Source organism: Schistocerca nitens, chromosome 3, assembly GCF_023898315.1.
Source record: "Schistocerca nitens isolate TAMUIC-IGC-003100 chromosome 3, iqSchNite1.1, whole genome shotgun sequence".
NCBI classification, from domain to species: Eukaryota; Metazoa; Arthropoda; class Insecta; order Orthoptera; family Acrididae; genus Schistocerca; species Schistocerca nitens.
In genome coordinates this window covers 445,666,613-445,686,965 of record NC_064616.1, presented here as the reverse complement: position 1 = coordinate 445,686,965, position 20,353 = coordinate 445,666,613, and the positions used below count along the sequence as shown (strand labels likewise).

Here is a 20,353-nt window from a genome sequence, read left to right as displayed (position 1 = left end):
GAAAGTGTCTTAAGGAAACTACTTCCATAAGAAAATCTTAACACACCGATCATATAATGGCGCAGCTCTGCAACAGAAGTAACAATTTGATCGCATGGAAAACTATTTTCCGAAGAAAAATACACACACACACACACACACACACACACACACACACGCAGAGACAGACAGACAGACAGAGAGAGAGAGATATTGATTTTCCTTTCTGATGACGATTCACTTTACTTTGGATGATGGTGCATGGGCTCAAGTAAATGTTCCATGCACAGTCAATACATCTCTTAGTGTCAATATCGGCACCCTGATTGTAACCAGAACGAAGCAATCGAATCGAGGGAGGCGCTGCACACATTTCGAAAAATTCTCTAATTGCCCCAAGAGACATTTCTGCAGTCTAACGCGTCTTATTACCATCTCGCGATCCAGATACGACAATACATTCATAAGCAACACTAATGAGACAACAAGTAGAGTATGGTTTCCATCCAAAGAATAATCCGAGTCTTCGTAAAATCGTATTGTGTGCAGTTGATCATGTAGCACAAGCAGTATTTCTGTTTACGATTAACAGAATTTATCATCTCATTATTGTACTAATTTTCGACTATTGTGACATTGTCAATGCATCTATTTGTAGCACGCTTCGGATCACCCAAAACCTGTGACGTTCATTGCCGATCTTTTCTCATTTTCTCAGTGTGTTCTTGTTTATTCCCTTTCAATGGATACCGTTTGTTTGATGAAGATCACCCGTCTACATTCTTCGTGTCTAGCCCATAAGTAATCCTGTAGGCAACTGAAGGTACCAATTGGTAAGATTTTTTCATGTCTTATTTTCCATTAGGTCAAGAACAGATCTAAAGCGCGAATATACTTTATCCAGCGGTTATTGGTATGATATTTCTTCTTTTTTCTAAGTTTGGCGAATGGTGCTTCCACGGCAGTCTCCCTGGACCGTAAAAAAAGAATGATCACTCTAGATTTTATTGCTTGAAAGAACCGATTCCGAAAAAAAGGTATATCTCCGCAAAGAACACGGATCCTTATTCATTTCACTGTTTAGTTGTATTTACGGTAACAAAATCTTGATGAAAAAGTATCCTCAAAGTTGCCAGTGATTTTCCAGGACATAAATGGTCATACGCGACCAAAGTTTAGTTGCATTATTCTTCTATTGTAACAATGTTAAAAGCACCGGGCTTCTTTTATCATCATTTCGAGCGATCTGAGGCTGACGCTAATTATGAATCTGGATTTATCACAACAATAACTGCAAACGATGAGCCACACTTACGTGATAATGAATTTTTGGAAAATGAATTACAAAAAGATTGTATCATTAGTAACTAAGTTTGCGTGGGAGCTTCCTAATTACGATGGCATTAACTTGCACATTTTTTTGACCTTACCATGATAGTATGCTTAGCAGCAAACTTAATTTTATACTTCGAACATAGTTATTATATTGAAAGAGATTTTTAAAAGCAGTTACTCTTCGTTGGCGCAACCGTGAAAAACTATAGAGTTTTCCTGCCTCGGCCCTGGAAAAAGAAAAACCTTGATCAACCCACAGGTACTGCTGACACAGCTAATAATGGTTTTCGCATAAACAATGCTTTGGCGCGTACGCTCGCTCAGGTGGCGTACGGTCAACGTTGGTTATTGTATGTGGCACCAAAGTAACTTTTGGTCGTTAATAGTTAATTCTGAAGTCCATGGAATAAGCTGAAGCCCATTTTTCCTGTAGCAAATTATATTGAGAGTATACAAAAACAAATTGTTTATAGATATGCATAAAGTGACACCATGTCTAGCAAAAGTTATCAAAACATCAGCGCAACCACATTCAATAATGGATATAGTGAATCGAACCGGTGCGAAATTGCTTTTGGCGGACAATTTTTGCATTGTTGGCGACATTACTATGACACTCAGCTAAATACAAGGAGAAATGTGACACATGCAATAATTTAACACTATCTAGAACCTGTTGCGGCAGATGAATTGAATAGCATGTATCGCGCACCATGTGATTTTAAATTTCATGAGACATGTGAAGCATGTTCCAGACTACAGACAGATCATGCAGAATAAAGATTGACAGCACTATAAGACAGTGGTTTCAAAGCGTCAGTAATATACTTAATTAACACGTGCCCTTTTTCCAGCTTTTCAATTATTATTATAATTAGTGTTTACTTTTCAAATGTCAACCTAACCATACTGCAATGACATATAAACATGGCGCGCCACGGCAGTCATACAGTTACCTTTGCAACTTGAAAATTATCAGGTCGTAGTGTTTCCACAATTTCTTGGTCAGCTCTCGTCTGCTGGCTAACTGACGACCGAAATCCATCCAACACGCCCTTGAAGGTGAACTTCTTCATTTCGAAAACACAGAGTCACAGATCCCCATTTAATTAGCGCAGCTTCATAGCTACTGCCGCCCCGTCACCACATTCCACAATACGAAACTCGTCTGCTAGTCGCAAATATGACTGCAGCGAGGAACGCTGGGTAATCCCGGGGAGTTGGCAAAACGTACTATGATAGTCGGCTACAGTCTTACGTATTCAACAGTGAGTTAATTTTAGTACTACAAAAAGCTTATTACAATATTTAATTGTGTATTAATTATTTTTGTTGAAGATAATCCTAAATACAGTAACTTCAGATATTGTTTTGATGCGCGGCAATGCGGTTTTGCTTATCAAGATCAATACAAACCGACTTCCTCTGCCGGTATCAGCTGACAGATTAGCTTGTTTACAGGAGGTTAGAAATAGTTCTTTCCAAAAAGAAGAAGACAGTTCCACAAACCAGAAATGTCTGTCAGAACATGGATTAATAAACTGAAAAGCTTCAGTTCGCTGTCAGTGTTTAGAGAGGCTGCCACAGGCAAAAAGAAGTCTTACAGGTTAGTAGAACACCTGTTTGCAACCACGTGTGGTTATGTTTCTATTCCGTGGTGTCGCGTCAGGATGATTCAGCAAAAAGTTTATGTAAATTTCTGGCTATAAAGGTGTACTGGAATTGGAGAAGCGTTTTCCTGACCTCAATTAGAGAGGTCAGCGTAGGACAAACGGATTTGTCATGCAAACATTTGTTGTATCACATTTCGTACAATGCGTCATTGGCGAGTGCACAAGCATATAAACCATCATATACGCCTGCAAACTCGAATCATTCCTCTTCATAACACTATTATCTATTGCACTTTTGTTTGCGTTTAAAAAACAGTGTTTGCTTTAAAATTGGAATATCTGGTAAAATCAGTTCACATTCAGAAATTTGTGCATTGAGTTATTTTAACTCGTTTTAACAGGAATCGAGTCGCCTCTGGTACTGAAGATTATGAAACCTAGGATCTGTAATGATTTATTCTTATCCGTACAAAAGATTTTCAGGAAAAATATAATAAACATTATGTTAAAATTATTTTGCATCCTGTTATAAATAGATATAACCTAATTTATTTGTAGGATAACTAACTGGGATAGCAGAAAAAGGACAAACGAATGTAAAAGTGATTTGAGACTTACCACTCTGTACTATTTATTTATTTATTTATTTATGCATTTATTTTACCTGGCATGATTAGGGCCTTCAGGCCCTCTCTTACACCTAACCAGGCATACTCAGATTCAACGAGTTACAGTTTCTACAGAACATTAAGGACATATAACGTGTTATACAGTATTAATGTTAAAGAAAAAAATAGATATTATAACAGTAGTACAATGATAATTATAACGATCAAGAATAATAATGATATTATTAATAATAATAATAATAATAGTAATGACTGTATATATGAAAGTAAACATATTTTCCTTTTATGAATGTAAGGCCTGTTGCTAGTTGGGAATTTTCTCGTTATGTTCTTGCAGCTTGTGAGTTATTCTCATCGAGCAGAGACATAAGACGATAGAATGGGGTGAAAGAGATAAAGAAGAGGTAGATAGGTTAGAGGAAGAGAAATAGAATGGTAAAATTCGAAGCTGTGATGGAGAGGAGAAAGAAAGAGATGAGAGGGGCACAACAATGGTGGCTATAGTGTCCCTAATATGTAATTTTTGAGTTCCCTCTTGAATCTTGAGTGGTTCTGGATAAGACGCAGATCACATGGGAGTGCGTTCCATAGTCATATGGCTGAGATGGAGAATGACATGGAGAAAGATTTTGTGTTGTGTAAAGGTACAGCCAAGATGCTAGACGTCTTCGATCTGGTATTGCGGTTGTGGAATGATAGGTGTTTAATGTGAGAAGATAAGTATTGGGAGCACCAGTGGCTAAGAAATCGATGAAGTAAGCACATCGTGTGGAGATCGCTTGCCTTATGTGGGCGTATCCAACCTAGCTGGGAGTATGAAGGACTGATATGATCATACAACCGAATATTGTACACGTATCTAACGCAAGCATTCATCACTAGCTCGAGGCATCTCTACCTCTACCACCACCACCACCACCACCACCACCACTTTACCATTCTCTCTCTCTCTCTCTCTCTCTCTCTCTCTCTCTCTCTCTCTCTCTCTCTCTCTCTCCCCCTCCCCCCTCTCCCCCCCCCTCTCCCCTTGTACACCTGTCACACTCTTTTGTAAGTACCTAACTACAATAAATGCCTTATGAGTGTCACATTAACAGATTTTGATTTGTTTGTTGTATCAGAAATATTTTCTCTTCGTATACCCATTTAAATCTCCACCTTCCTGGTTGACAGCAAGACATATTAAGGTGGTGGTGAGAGAATGAAATGATTTGATGTGCTTTGTAACACAACTTGACATACTTAAGACACTGGTCATGCAATTGGGAAAACTGGCTCAAATCCATATAAGGCAATCTACATTAAGGTTTTCCTAAATCATTTATGAATATCCCAAGATGTTTCGTTTGAGAAAGAGATTGCCTGTTTTCTTCCCTGATCTGAGCTTGTACTTTGTCTCTCTATATCTTATTGTCAGGTAAACATTAAACGCTAATCTTTCTTCCACTGCATGAGGAGGTTTGAAGTGTAACATCAATGTGATTGATGTGTAATGTATAGAATGTGGTTTGTGTGTGATGTTTAGGCAGAAGGGTGGCGAGAGAGAGAGAGAGAAATACATAATAAACTGATTACCTCCAAGAACATTTAATTTGACTATTCATAATATTAGAAATATTAGTCAAATGTAGCAGGGCAGGGAATAAATGCCGAGAGTAAATGAAAGGATGATACCTGTTTAGTTAGTTGGAGAACTCCCATTGTAAATTTATACTGTTCTAAAAAGATGAATAAATTTATCTGCGGAGGAGACCACCCTTAATTAATATTATTAATTGTAATATCTAGTGTACACCCTAGATTCATGTGTTACAAAGACACACTGTGGAAGGACATCAACTCCCTAGTGAGAATTTGCTTTCAAAATTCCATATAACATTTAAATGTCTTTTATATATAATCATTTCCAGAGCTCATTTATATTCCATTTCTTTCCCTATAACTACATTCCATTCCTAATAGACTTCCTAGTTGGGCTGCAATGCCAAACTCTTGTACAGTTGCACGTGTCTATATGTGCTCTGAAGAAAAATGAAAGTTTATTAGCTGAGCTATCATGTTCCAGCTATTGTGCAGAAACTTGATCGTCTGTCCAATACATCAGCTACACAGTCCTGTCACATTAATGTGACCACTGCCTATGTTCAGCATCAACGTGCAATAACCACTCACAGAATGCAGGTGGCAGCACTGGCAGTGCAACTGTTGTCGTAATGGAGAAATGGAGCAGTTTATCTTACATCCGAAAGGGATTACCATTGGCTGTCAGGCCAAGGGTGGAAGCATTTCTGAAACGTCTTAAGTTTGTAAACTGTTAACATGCCGCTTTGGTTAAAGTGTACTGTGCTTGGCAAAATAGCACTATCTAAAGCCGCCACCGAGATAACTGTGGTGTGCCATGGGCCATAGATGACAGGGGTAAACAACAGCTGTGGAGATGTGTACAGGCAAATAGACATGCACCTGCTGCGTAATTGACACCACAGAGGAACCAAGGGGCTCCCAACAGTCTCCTCATTGACTGTTCAGTCAACATTGTTGTATGGGCCTCCGAAGCAGGCACCTTGTTCATGCAGCCATGATGGCTGATGTTCATCAGTGACAAAGGGTGGAATTTGCATGCCAGTACCACAAATGGACATCCACTGAGTGGCCACAGGTGGCCATTTCAGATGACTCATGTTGTATGCCCCATTGGACAGATTTTTGTGTCTATGGCGCTGCAACAGTTGTAAGAAGGGCCCAGGCGGGAGAAGGGAGCATCATGATCTGGGGAATGTTTCTGTGGCATTCTCTGGGTGACAGTGTCATTCTGGAAGGCACAGTGGATTAACACGAGTATACATTTATCTTTGGGGACCGTATCCATCCATACATGCAATTCGTTTTTCCTTGACACAATGGCATTCACCAGCAGGAGAATGCTCTATGTCACATTGCTCGCAGTGTATGTGCATGGTTTTAAGAGCATCAGAATTAGTTTACCAAACCCCCCTGTCCACCAAACCCCCCAGATTTAAACGAGAATCTGCGGGATCACCTCGATCAGGCTGTTCGAGGTTTGGCTCCTCGTCCGTGAAACCTAGTCACATTAATGGGACTGGACCTTGTAACTTGGATTATGACATATTATTGTGAAAATATGTAGTCATTATATATACTACCTATACCAAAGGCGGCTGGCACAGGTCAATGCACTTGACTTACATTAGGTAGGAACAGTGCTAAAATCTCAATCCGGCCGTTCAGATTGAGGTTTTCCATGATTTCCCTAAGTCACTTGAGGTCAGTGCCATTGTGGCAGTATGGAAAGAACACAGCCTATTTCCTTCCCCATCATTGTCACATCTGGATTTGTGCACAGTCTCTTCTATTTGTGAATGGAAGAGTGAATTCTTTGTTTATTTCACTCTGACTAGATTTTTTGTCACTATAAATGAGATGCTGAACGTATGTTCAAATTCTGTCCTAACTTAAAGTAGTAACATCTGATTATTGCAGCACTCTGACGCATTACATTCAATGGAATTAATACTTAAAGAGAATTGACATGGATTTTAATGTGAAAGGAGTAATACAACTTTAATATATGTCAGACTTGTTATTTAGATTATTAGATTAACTTGTAAATAACATGTTTTCAGTGTCTTCCCATATTGTGTTCGGAAGTAATAGTCTGACGTGCCGTAGAATCGTTAGCTCCGGGGTCTGGTGTGATGGATGTAGTAACTTTTTTCATTGAGGTGATTGTAGTGGTGTGGGAATTGGGAAAATGAGCGAGACTCATCAGTGGTTCTGTAGGCTATGCAGTAGAGGTAGAAAGATTGTGGAACAGGAGGGGAAAATTTGCTGCCCTTCAGGCTGAGTTAGATGAGGCTAGGCAAGAACTGGGTAGGTTAAGGGGGGGGGGGGGGGGGAGAAGGGTAAACAGGGGTGGGAAGTGGCAACAGGCACAAGGAACAGGCCAAGAAATTCTTGTGACAGCTTTGTTATTAATGTACAAAATAGGTTTGACCTGTTGCCTCAGTCAGAAACTGATGAACCTCTCACAGACAGGGCTCAACAAGCTTTCAGCAGCAAATTGATTAAAAATGTAGGGAAGTCTGCAAAGAGAAAGAAAGTCTTGTTGTTAGGTAGTTCGCATGCTAGGGGTGTGGGCGAACTTCTGCAGGATGAATTAGGGTCAGAATACCAGGTCACAAGTTTTTTCAAACCTAGTGCTGGACTGAGGCAGGTTACAGAGGATTTAAGTTCACTATGTAGAGGCTTTACTAAGGAAGATTCCGTGGTTATTGTGGGTGGGCTGGGCAACAGTATTGACGGAGATCCAGGATACAGCATAGAGTGTGACGTGGCAAAGATTGCATCAACATCGAGTCATACCAGTGTTGGGTTTGTGTCGGTTCTGGAGCGCCACGACCGACCTCATTTGAGCTCTTCTGTCAAGAGAGTTAATTTGGAGTTGGAACAGCTACTTGGATCTGGTGCAGGGTCACACATTGGTGTGGTTCCTGTTGATTCACTCTGTAGGTGGGACTATACTAGACATGGCCTGCACCTCAACAAGAAAGGGAAGGGTAAACTGGCTGGGCTGATAGCAGGAAACTTAAAGGGGAGAGGAACTACATCTCATGGTGGAAACACTTTTTTAGTGTAAGATCAGTGTCCAGTGGGAAACTCAGCCAGGCAAGCACTAAAGATGTTAAAAAAGTTCAAGATACTCACAAAAGTAAAGTGAAAAATAATGTTAGTATATTTCATCAAAATATTGAGGGATTGAAGAATAAAATTGATGAGCTTCTGCTTTGTTTAGAAGATATAGAAACTGAGAATGTAATAGATGTACTATGCCTGTCTGAGCATCACATTGTCACTGATATGCAAAAGGTTAGCATCAATGGGTACAAATTAGCTGCACATGTAAGTAGAGATAATATGATGAGAGGAGGAGTTGCCATATATGTCAAAAGCTTCTACAGTGTAAAAAATTTAGAAACTAAAAAATTTTGTGTAGAGCAACATATGGAAGCATGTGCCACTGAACTTAAACTAAATGATGGCACTTTCATAATTGTAACAGTGTATAGGTCCCCCTCAGGGAACTTCCAGCTATTTCTAGAAAACTTGGATGCTTTGTTGTGCTATCTGTCAGACAGGGGGAAGCAAATTATCATTTGTGGGGATTTCAATGTTGACTCCCTGAAAGAGTGTAATAGGAAGAATGACCTTGTAGTATTACTCAGTTCTTTCAATTTGAGCTCCGTCATTGATTTTCCTACTCCGATAACAAAGAACAGCAGTACATTAATAGATAACTTTTTTATAGACCAAGATAAGTTTAAGGACATAAATGCTTATCCTGTTGAGAATGGTCTTTCAGATCATGGTGCACAGCTAGTTACAGTACATGACATAGCTCCATGCAGTATATCAAATCAGACTTTCAAAGCAGTGCGTTCAATTAACAATATAAATATTGCAAACTTTAGGGAAAGCCTACAGCAACTAGACTAGGATGAAGTGTATAAGGAACCTGATGCAAACTTGAAATATAACTTATTTCACGATACATTTTTAAGTGTATTTGAAAATTGTTTTCCCAAGAAAATAGTTAAACATACATAATTCCAAGAAAACATATAAAAAACCATGGCTAACTAAAGGAATAAGAATACCTTGCAACCGTAAAAGAGAACTGTATCTAACAGCAAGAGGGAGTACTGACCCCGAAATTGTTCAATATTATAAAAACTATTGTGCGGTACTAAGAAAAGTTATTAAAATGTCCAGAAGCATATGTATCATGTCTGAGATCAGTAACTCTGATAATAAAATTAAAGCAATTTGGAATATTATTGAAAGGGAAACGGGGCAACCAAGAGCACAGGAAGACTTTAGTGCCATAAAACTGAATGACAAGTGTACTAACAAACAATCAGAAATTGAAAATATTTTCAATAATCATTTTTTAAATGTTGTGGAGAAAATAGGATCTAGATCTTCACTAGAAGAGGCAAGGCTACTAATAGAAGAGGCCATACCTGTGCAGTTTGAAACAACTGTAATTCCACCAACCTCTCCCTCTCAAATCAGTAAAATAATAAACTCACTGAAAAGTAAAAGCTCTTACGGAATTGATGGTATTTCCAGCAAGGTAGTTAAAGCTTGTTCCCCACAGATAAGTAGGATTCTCAGCCACGTATGTAATAGCTCTTTGGAGCTTGGTGTTTTCCCCGATAGACTGAAATATGCCATTGTAAAACCATTGCATAAAAAGGGGGATACGTCGGATGTGAACAACTACCGCCCAATCTCTCTTCTGACAGCTCTATCAAAAATTTTTGAGAAAGTAATGTATTCAAGAGTAGCCTCCCATATTTGTAAAAATAAAGTACTAACAAAATGTCAGTTCGTTTTTCAGAAAGGCTTTTCAACAGAAAATGCTATATGCGCTTTCACTGATCAAATATTAAATGCTCTGAATAACCGGACATCACCCATTGGTATTTTTTGTGATCTCTCAAAGGCCTTCGATTGTGTAAATCATGGAATTCTTTTAGATAAGCTAAATCATTATGGTTTGAGGGGGGGCAGTGCACAAATGGTTTAATTCATACTTAACTGGAAGAATGCAGAAAGTTGAAATAAGTGGTTCATGTAATGTTAAAACAACAGCTGATTCCTCAAACTGGGGGAGCTATCAAGTACGGGGTCCCACAGGGTTCGGTCTTAGGTCCTTTACTGTTCTTGACATACATTAATGACTTACCATTCCACATTGATGAAGATGCAAAGTTAGTTCTTTTTGCTGATGATACAAGTATAGTAATAACATCCAAAAACCAAGAACTAAGTGATGTAATTGTAAATGATGTTTTTCACAAAATTATTAAGTGGTTCTCAGCAAACGGACTCTCTTTAAATTTTGATAAAACACAGTATTTACAGTTCCGTACAGTAAATGGCACAACTCCAGTAATAAATATAGACTTTGAACAGAAGTCTGTAGCTAAGGTAGGATTTTCAAAATTTTTAGTGTGTCCATTGATGAGAGGTTGAACTGGAAGCAACACATTGATGGTCTGCTGAAACGTCTGAGTTCAGCTACGTATGCTATTAGGGTTATTGCAAATTTTGGTGATAAGAATCTCAGTAAATTAGCTTACTATGCCTACTTTCATTCACTGCTTTCGTATGGCATCATATTCTGGGGTAATTCATCGTTGAGTAGAAAAGTATTCATTGCTCAAAAACGTGTAATCAGAATAATTGCTGGAGCCCACCCACGGTCATCCTGCAGACATCTATTTAAGGATCTAGGGATCCTCACAGTAACCTCACAGTATATATATTCACTTATGAAATTTGTTGTTAATAATCCAGCCCAGTTCAAAAGTAATAGCAGTGTGCATAGCTATAACACCAGGAGAAAGGATGATCTTCACTATGCAGGGTTAAATCTGACTTTGGCACAGAAAGGGGTAAATTATGCTGCCACAAAAGTCTTTGGTCACCTACCAAACAGCATCAAAAGCCTGACAGATAGCCAACTAACATTTAAAAATAAGTTAAAAGAATTTCTAGATGACAACTCCTTTTACTCATTGGCTGAATTTTTAGATATAAATTAAGGGGGGCAAAAAAAAAAAAAAGACCCTTAAACATTAGTGTCGTGCAATATTTTGTGTAATGTAATATCTTGTACAGACATCTTTTATTAACCGACACGTTCCACATCATTACGAAGTGTCGTATTCATGTTCTATGGAACAAGTATTAGTCTAATCTAATCTAATCTGAAAGCTAGGATGGTTTTATTTACTTTTGTGTGTGTATCAGCAGGAATAGAAATTTGCCATCTCAAGATAAGTGCTGGCCAGAAATTGTTTCATAATTTCGAAGAATATCGTAGTATAGACATCATATGTTATTAACTGCACTGATATGATAAACCAACTATATACTGTGTACAAATTTTGTTCTGAGCCGGCCGCGGTGGTCTCGCGGTTCTAGGCGCGCAGTCCGGAACCGTGCGACGGCTACGGTCGCAGGTTCGAATCCTGCCTCGGGCATGGATGTGTGTGATGTCCTTAGGTTAGTTAGGTTTAAGTAGTTCTAAGTTCTAGGGGACTGATGACCACAGCAGTTGAGTCCCATAGTGCTCAGAGCCATTTGAACCATTTTTTTTTTTGTTCTGATCGTGTACATGTCCTAGCCTCTACTTAAAAAAAAAAAAGACTGCAAAAGACGACCAGGATATTGCTAGTGAACATGTACCTACATATACAAAAGTCACTGCTTTGACAAAATCTGCTACTGTTCCATTTACACTATTTACCTGCAGTTTGCATAGTAGCAAATACTTATTATTTCTGTGATTTATGGGTATTTAAGAAACATAGTTCTATATGAACTGTAAAAGAGGAGAAGTTGGGGAGGGGAGCATTTTACTAGAAACATTGTTTCATTGTTTAGAAAATGGAAGCATTGCCTGCAGGGGGACACAGCAATCACTGGAATCAATAAACTGTCACATGTTGTTCTCTTGAGGGGTAATTGCTAGCTGTTTTATTTATTTGTGTGTGTGTGTGTGTGTGTGTGTGTGTGTGTGTGTGTGTGTGTGTGTGTGTCAATTTTTTCATACATAACCTCCGAAGACAGTAAGGGAGACACGTAATCTTGCAGAGACCATTGTATAACCAGACAAAACATTTCCAGCCAACATCAATATGAAGTGATAGAATCTTAAAACTGTGGAGGAGAAACATCAAATTCAATCTGGTATGGTCTTTTTCAATCCGATCATGACGATTCAGTGCCCAAATGGTAAAACTCAAATAAAAATGTTGACGTTCATTAAACCTTAAAATTAACAAAACCACAACCAACTGAGAAGAGGATTGATTTGGCAACAAAACAAGTCACTATTTGTCTGTGGCATTACATGTGCATACCTTTAAAATATATTTACCTGGAAAAGAGCATTGATTGTACTTGGTAAGAATAATGTCATAGACGTTGGTTTGAACACAGCAGTGCTGTACTAGGCATGATTCTAATTCAGGTGGTATGCTGTTGCCTTCCTCCAGTAGGAGGACCTACAGTTCTACATCTACATCCATACTCCGCAAACCACCTGACGGTGTGTGGCGGAGGGTACCTTGAGTACCTCTATCGGTTCTCCCTTCTATTCCAGTCTCGTATTGTTCGTGGAAAGAAGGATTGTCGGTATGCCTCTGTGTGGGCTCAAAACTCTCTGATTTTATCCTCATGGTCTCTTTTCGAGGTATACGTAGGAGGGAGCAATGTACTGCTTCACTCCTCGGTGAAGGTATGTTCTCGAAACTTCAACAAAAGGCCATACCGAGCTACTGAGCGTCTCTCCTGCAGAGTCTTCCACTGGAGTTTACCTATCATCTCCGTAATGCTTTCGTGATTACTAAATGATCCTGTAACAAAGCGCGCTGCTCTCCATTGGATCTTCTCTCTTTCTTCTATCAACCCTATCTGGTACGGATCCCACACTGCTGAGCAGTATTCAAACAGTGGGTGAACAAGCATACTGTAACCTACTTCCTTTGTTTTCGGATTGCATTTCCTTAGGATTCTTCCAATGAATCTGTCTGGCGTCTGCTTTACCGATGATCAATTTCATATGATCATTCCATTTTAAATCACTCCTAATGCATACTCCCAGATAATTTATGGAATTAACTGCTTCCAGTTGCTGACCTGCTGTATTGTAGCTAAATGATAAAGGATCTTTCTTTCTATGTATTCGCAGCACATTAGACTTTTCTACATTGAGATTCAATTGCCATTCCCTGCACCATGTGTCAATTCGCTACAGATCCTCCTGCATTTCAGTACAATTTTCCATTGTTACAACCTCTTGATATACCACAGCATCGTCCGCAAAAAGCCTCAGTGAGCTTCCGATGTCATCCACAAGGTCATTTATATATATTGTGAATAGCAACGGTCCTATGACACTCCCCTGCGGCACACCTAAAATCACTATTACTTCGGAAGACTTCTCTCCATTGAGAATAACATGCTGCATTCTGTTATCTAGGAACTCTTCAATCCAATCACACAATTGGTCTGATAGTCCATATGCTCTTACTTTGTTCATTAAACAACTGTGGGGAACTGTATCGAACACCTTGCAGAAGTCAAGAAACACTGCATCTACATGGGAACCCGTGTCTGTGTCCCTCTTGAGTCTCGTGGACGAATGGCGCAAGCTGGGTTTCACACGATCGTCTTTTTCGAAACCCATGCTGATTCCTACAGAGTAGATTACTGGTCTCCAGAAAAGTCATTACACTTGAACATAATGCATGTTCCAAAATTCTACAACTGATCGACATTAGAGAAATAGTTCTGCTAATCTGTTCGACGTCCCTTCTTGAAAACGGGGACGACCTGTGCCCTTTTCCAATCTTTTGGAATGCTACGCTCTTCTAGAGACGTACGGTACACCGCTGCAAGAAGGAGGGCAAGTTCCTTCGCGTACTCTGTGTAAAATCGAACTGGTATCCAATCAGGTCCAGCAGCCTTTCCTCTTTTGAGCAATTTTAATTGTTTCTCTATCCCTCTGTCATCTATTTCGTTGTCAACCATTTTATCATCTGTGCAACAATCTAGAGAAGGAACTACAGTGCAGTCTTCCTCTGTGTGGCTTTGGAAAAAGACATTTAGTATTTTGGCCTTTAGTCTGTCATCCTCTGTTTCAGTACCATTTTGGTCACAGAGTGTCTGGAAATTTTGTTTTGATCCACCTACCTCTAAGACCAGAATTTCTTAGGATTTTCTGCCAGGTCAGTACATAGAACTTTACTTTTGAATTCATTGAATGCCTCTCGCATAGCCCTCCTCACACTACATTTCGCTTTGCGTAATTTTTGTTTGTCTGCAAGGCTTTGGCTATGTTTATGTTTGCTGTGAAGTTCCCTTTGCTTCCGCAGCAGTTTTCTAACTCGGTTGTTGTACCACGGTGGCTCTTTTCCATCTCTTACGATCTTGTGTGACACATACTCATCTAATGCATATTGTATGATGGTTTTGAACTTTGTCCACTGATCCTCAACACTATCTGTACTTGAGACAAAACTTTTGTGTTGAGCCGTCAGGTACTCTGTAATCTGCTTTTTGTCACTTTTGCTAAACAGAAAAATCTTCCTACCTTTTTTAATATTTCTATTTACGGCTGAAATCATCGATGCCGTAACCGCTTTATGATCGCTGATTCCCTGTTCTCCGTTAACTGTTTCAAATAGTTCGGGTCTGTTTGTCACCAGAAGGTCTAATATGTTATCGCCATGAGTCGATTCTCTGTTTAACTGCTCAAGGTAGTTTTCAGATAAAGCACTTAAAAAACTTTCACTGGATTCTTTGTCCCTGCCACCCGTTATGAACGTTTGCGCCTCCCAGTCTATATCCGGCAAATTAAAATCTCCCTCCAGAACTATAACAGAGTGGGGAAATCTCGAAATATTTTCCAAATTATCCTTCAGGTGCTCAGCCAGGGCCCTATTGAGACATACAATTACCATGTCTGAGCCTGTTTTAACCATGACTTTTACCCAAATTATTTCACATTAGTTCACACTGAACTGTGGTGCAACTTGGTATTTTTAATTTTTATTTATTTATGTATTTATCTTTTTCATATTAACAACTCATTGCCAGGGGTGACAGAATCAGTAAACTTATAGGTCCAACAAAAGACTGAGCTCCAGACCTTTGGTTTGGTAGAGTGACACTCAGAATTGAGGCACACTGTACTGTATAAAACTCATTGCGAAAAGCTTATTTTGAGATTGTTGTTGTCTTCAGTCCAAAGGCTGGTTTAATCCAGCTCTCATACTAGTATATCCCGTGCAAGCAAGTCCCTTCCTAATGAGCTGGATTACTGAATCTGAGTCATGGTCTCCCTTTACAGTTTTCATCCCCCACACTTTCGTGTGTTACAAAATTGATGATTCCTTGATGCTTTAGGATGTGTCCTATCAACTGATCTTTCTAAATAAATTTTATTGTTCTCAGTTTGATTTAGTGCCTCCCCATAGTTATTTGATATACTCCTCTGATCTTAAGCATTATCTCGTAGAATTACATTTTGCTTAAACAATTTTTTGTCTTTGTTTTGTTTCCTTATAAAGCTACCATCCCTTTACGCCATTGCCAGTTATTTTTCTGCCCAAAGAGCAAAACTCATTTACTACTTTTACTGTCTCATTCCCTAATCGAATTCCCTCAGCATCACTTGATATAATTCGACTTTATTCCATTACTCCTGTTTTGCTTTGTTGATATTCTTCATAACTTCTTTTCAAGACACAATGCATTTTCTTTGTTGTTGTTTCTTCCAGTAGAACTAGCCCAGAAATGTATGCAGGAGAAGATCTATGAAGCTTCCAAATAAAAAAAAGAGGTATTAACTGAATTGATGCTGTGAGAGCAAGTTGTGAGCTGTGCCTTGATAGCTCAGTTGGCAAGAACATTGGTTACAAAAGGCAGGATTCCAGTTAAAGTCCTGCTTTGGCACACAGTTGTACTCTGTTGTGAGTGCAAATATTAACAGATGCAATGAACAGATTGTTACACTACTTGCTGATCAAGCACTGAAATCAGTAACAAGCTTCAAAATTCTTGACAGTGTCCAGAGAAGTCCAAGGCACAACAAAAGTTCATGCAGACTAGGGAAGCAGATATCAGATTGACATTCAATGGAAGAACCTTGCAGAAGTGCAGTATATCTTTGAACAAGAGACCTTTAGTAACAGACATACATGATGTCAAAAAACAACTGAAAGAGTACAACAAAAAACCAGCAGAGGTTGTAAATTTCACATTTTTATTCACTTAATGATGAGTTTCAGTCCGGGACCCATTTTCAGATCATTGTGACAGATAGTGAAAATAGTATTTCTGAAAATGCAAGAACTATACCCATAATGAACTATGAACCGCAAACAAACAGTTACAGCACATACAGATAACTGCACTGTAACTGTTTATTTGCACTTCATAATACATATAAATTATCGTCATAATTTTTGCATTTTTGGAAATATACTGTTTTGACTATCTGTTGCCATTGAGTGAATAAAAAGATAAAATTTTTACTTTGGCTGGTTTTCATTGTACTGATTAACAGAAGATACTGACCTACAATTATCCCAGCATGCTGGAAGTTCATAACAACTGAAAGAGTTGAAAACAAGTAAGTCTCTAGGTACAGGTGGAATCCTGGTTCACTTTTGCAGAGAATATTCTTTGCATTGACTCCTTATCACAGGTGTGTCACTCTGTGCTCAGAAACATTTAATCTTCTATTTATTAGCATCGCATTGGTATGATGCAAATTCATGACACTCAGTATTAAGGGGTTAAATAACTAGGTGTAACACTGCAAAGTCCGAGGTGACTGGAAGAAGCACAGCTCATTCCCATATATAAGAAGGGTGAAAGAATTGCCCTGCAAAAGTGCAGACCAATATCCTTAATGCCAGTTTGTTTTAGAATTCTTGACCATATTCTGAGTTTGAATATAGTCAATTCCATTCAGAAAGAAAAGCTGGTGTCCACAAATCAGCATGGGTTTAGGAAGCCTTTCTCGAGTGAAACTCTGCTCACTCTTTCCTTGTATGGTATCCTGCCAACCGTGGACGAAAGGCAACAGCCAAATTCTGTAATCCTAGATTTCTCGCAAGCATTTATACTGCAGACTGTTAATGGAGGTCTGAGCTTACAGAATAAGTTCTCAAATATGTGAATGAAAAAAAAAAAAAAAAAAAAAAAAAAAAAAAAAAAATAATAATAATAATAGTAGTAAAACCCAGTACATTGTCCTAGATGGCAAGTGTTCATGAGAGGCAAACGTAACATCATGGGTTCCCCAAGGATGTGTAATACGACTACTATTGTTCTCTAAATACATAAACGATCTGACGAATATGGTCAGCAAAAGTCTGTATCTGTTTGCTGATGACATTGTAGTGTAAGGGGAAGTATTATCTTCAAGTGACGTAGGATGACTTAGACAGAATTTTCTGTTTGGTGTGATGTCAGCTTGCTATGCATGTGGAGAAATGTGAGTTAATGAAGATGAGTTGGAACACAGTTCTGTAGTGCTTGAACACAGTATTAATATTGTGCTACTTGTCACAGTCACGTCAGTTAACCTATTATCAGAAGTGTTAGCAACTTCATGTACAGTCTGCACCAGCCAGCCCTTTGATTAAAAACTGTTAACCTTCTATTTATTAGCGTCGCATTGGAATGTATACTGCAGAGACAGGCTGGACAGTGAAGGGGGAGGCGTGTTTATAGGGATAAGAAGTGCTGTAGTATCGAAGGAAATTGACGGAGATCCGAAATGTGAAATAATTTGGGTGAAGGTCACGGTTAAAGAAGGCTCAGACATGGTAATTGGATGTCTCTATAGGCCCCCTAGCTCAGCAGCTGTTGTGGCTGAGCACCTGAAGGATAATTTGGAAAATATTTCGAGTAGATTTCCCCACCATGTTATAGTTCTGGGTGGAGATTTTAATTTGCCGGATATAGACTGGGAGGCTCAAACGTTCATAACGGGTGGCAGGGACAAAGAATCCAGTGAAAGTTTTTTAAGTGCTTTATCTGAAAACTACCTTGAGCAGTTAAACAGAGAACAGACTTGTGGCGATAACATATTAGACCTTCTGGTGACAAACAGACCCGAACTATTTGAAACAGTTAACGCAGAACAGGGAATCAGCGATCATAAAGCGGTTACTGCATCGATGATTTCAGCCGTAAATAGAAATTTTAAAAAAGGTAGGAAGATTTTTCTGTTTAGCAAAAGTGACAAAAATTACGCAAAGCGAAATGTAGTGTGAGGAGGGCTATGCGAGAGGCGTTCAATGAATTCAAAAGTAAAGTTCTATGTACTGACTTGGCAGAAAATCCTAAGAAATTCTGGTCTTAGAGGTAGGTGGATCAAAACAAAATTTCCAGACACTCTGTGATCAAAATGGTACTGAAACAGAGGATGACAGACTAAAGGTCAAAATACTAAATGTCTTTTTCCAAAGCTGTTTCACAGAGGAAGACTGCACTGTAGTTCCTTCTCTAGATTGTCGCACAGATGACAAAATGCTCGATATTGAAATAGATGACAGAGGGATAGGGAAACAATTAAAATCGCTCAAAAGAGGAAAGGCTGCTGGACCTGATTGGATACAAGTTCGATTTTACACAGGGTACGCGAGGGAACTTGCCCCCCTTCTCGCAGCGGTGTTCCGTACGTCTCTAGAAGAGAGTGGGCACAGGTCATCCCCGTTTTCAAGAAGGGACGTCGAACAGATGTGCAGAAGTATAGACCTATATCACTAAAGTCGATCAGTTGTAGGATGTTGGAACATGTATTATGTTCAAGTATAATGACTTTTCTGGAGGCTACAAATCTACTCTGTAGGAATCAGCATGGGTTTCAAAAAAGACGATCGTGTGAAACCCAGCTCGCGCTATTCGTCCACGAGGCTCAGAGGGCCATAGACACGGGTTCCCAGGTAGATGCCGTGTTTCTTGACTTCCGCAAGGCGTTCGATACAGTTCCCCACAGTCGTTTAATGAACAAAGTAAGAGCATATGCACTATCAGACCAATTGTGTGATTGGGTTGAAGAGTTGCTAGATAACAGAATGCAGCATGTCATTCTCAATGGAGAGAAGTTTCCAAAGTAAGAGTAATTTCAGGTGTGCCGCAGGGGAGGGTCGTAGGACCGTTGCTATTCATAATATATATAAATGACCTTGTGGATAACATCAAAAGCTCGCTAAGGTTTTTTGCGGATGATGCTGTGGTATATTGAGAGGTTGTAACAATGGAAAATTGTACTGAAATGCAGGAGGATCTGCAACGAATCGACGCATGGTGCAGGGAATGGCAATTGAATCTCAATGTAGACAAGTGTAATGTGCTGTGAATACATAGAAAGAAAGATCCCTTATCATTTAGCTATAATATAGCAGGTCAGCAACTGGAAGCAGTTAATTCCATAAATTATCTGGGAGTACGCATTAGGTGTGATTTAAAATGGAATGATCATATATAGTTGATCGTCGGTAACGCAGATGCCAGACTGAGATTCATTGGAAGAATCCTAAGGAAATGCAATCCGAAAACAAAGGAAGTGGGTTACAGTACGCTTGTTCGCCCACTGCTTGAATACTGCTCAGCAGTGTGGGATCAGAGAGATTAGAGCCCACACAGAGGCATACCGACAATTCTTATTTCCACGAACAATAAGAGACTGGAATAGAAGGGAGAACCGATAGTGGTACTCAAGGTACCCTCCGCCACACACCGTCAGGTGACTTTTGTGGAGTATGGATGTAGATGTAGATGATGCGAATTTACGACACTCCACATTAAGGGGTTAAATAACTGGATGTTACATTGCAAAGTGACATGAAATGCAGTGAGCATGTAAAGTCGGTTCTCGAGAAGTCAAATGGTTGATGCTGGATTATTGGGAGAATTCTTGAAAGTGCAGCTCATCTGCAAAGGGGACTTGGTAAATAACACATGTGCAACCTGTTCTTGATTACTGCTAAAGTGTTTGGGAATGTCACCAGGTCAGATTAAAGGAAGATATAGAAACAGTTGAGGCATGCTGCTAGATTTGTTACTAATAGGTTTGGTCAGCATTTGAATATTACAGAAATGCTCCATTAACTCAAATGGGAGTCCCTTTAGGGAAGAAGACACACTGTTGAGAAAGTTCAGAAACAGGCATTTGGGACAGAC

At 39.2% G+C, this 20,353-nt stretch overlaps 2 protein-coding genes across 4 annotated transcripts in view; one reads left to right on the top strand and one right to left on the bottom strand.

The window, feature by feature from the left end:
• Positions 1 to 2,475, bottom strand: part of LOC126248377 (syntaxin-binding protein 5) — a 1,030,224-nt gene extending 1,027,749 nt beyond the window's left edge. For all 3 annotated transcript variants that reach the window (XM_049949310.1, XM_049949311.1, XM_049949312.1), the window contains exon 1: positions 2,271 to 2,475. In XM_049949310.1, the coding sequence (XP_049805267.1) occupies positions 2,271 to 2,390 (120 nt within the window). In that variant the 5' untranslated portion in view covers positions 2,391 to 2,475. The remainder of the gene's footprint in view (positions 1 to 2,270) is intronic.
• A 243-nt stretch (positions 2,476 to 2,718) lies between these two features.
• The window catches only part of LOC126248376 (oxygen-dependent coproporphyrinogen-III oxidase), a 94,135-nt gene continuing 76,500 nt past the window's right edge, over positions 2,719 to 20,353 (top strand). Inside the window, exon 1 of the mRNA XM_049949309.1 lies at positions 2,719 to 2,920. Within this exon, the coding sequence (XP_049805266.1) occupies positions 2,829 to 2,920 (92 nt within the window). The 5' untranslated portion in view covers positions 2,719 to 2,828. The remainder of the gene's footprint in view (positions 2,921 to 20,353) is intronic.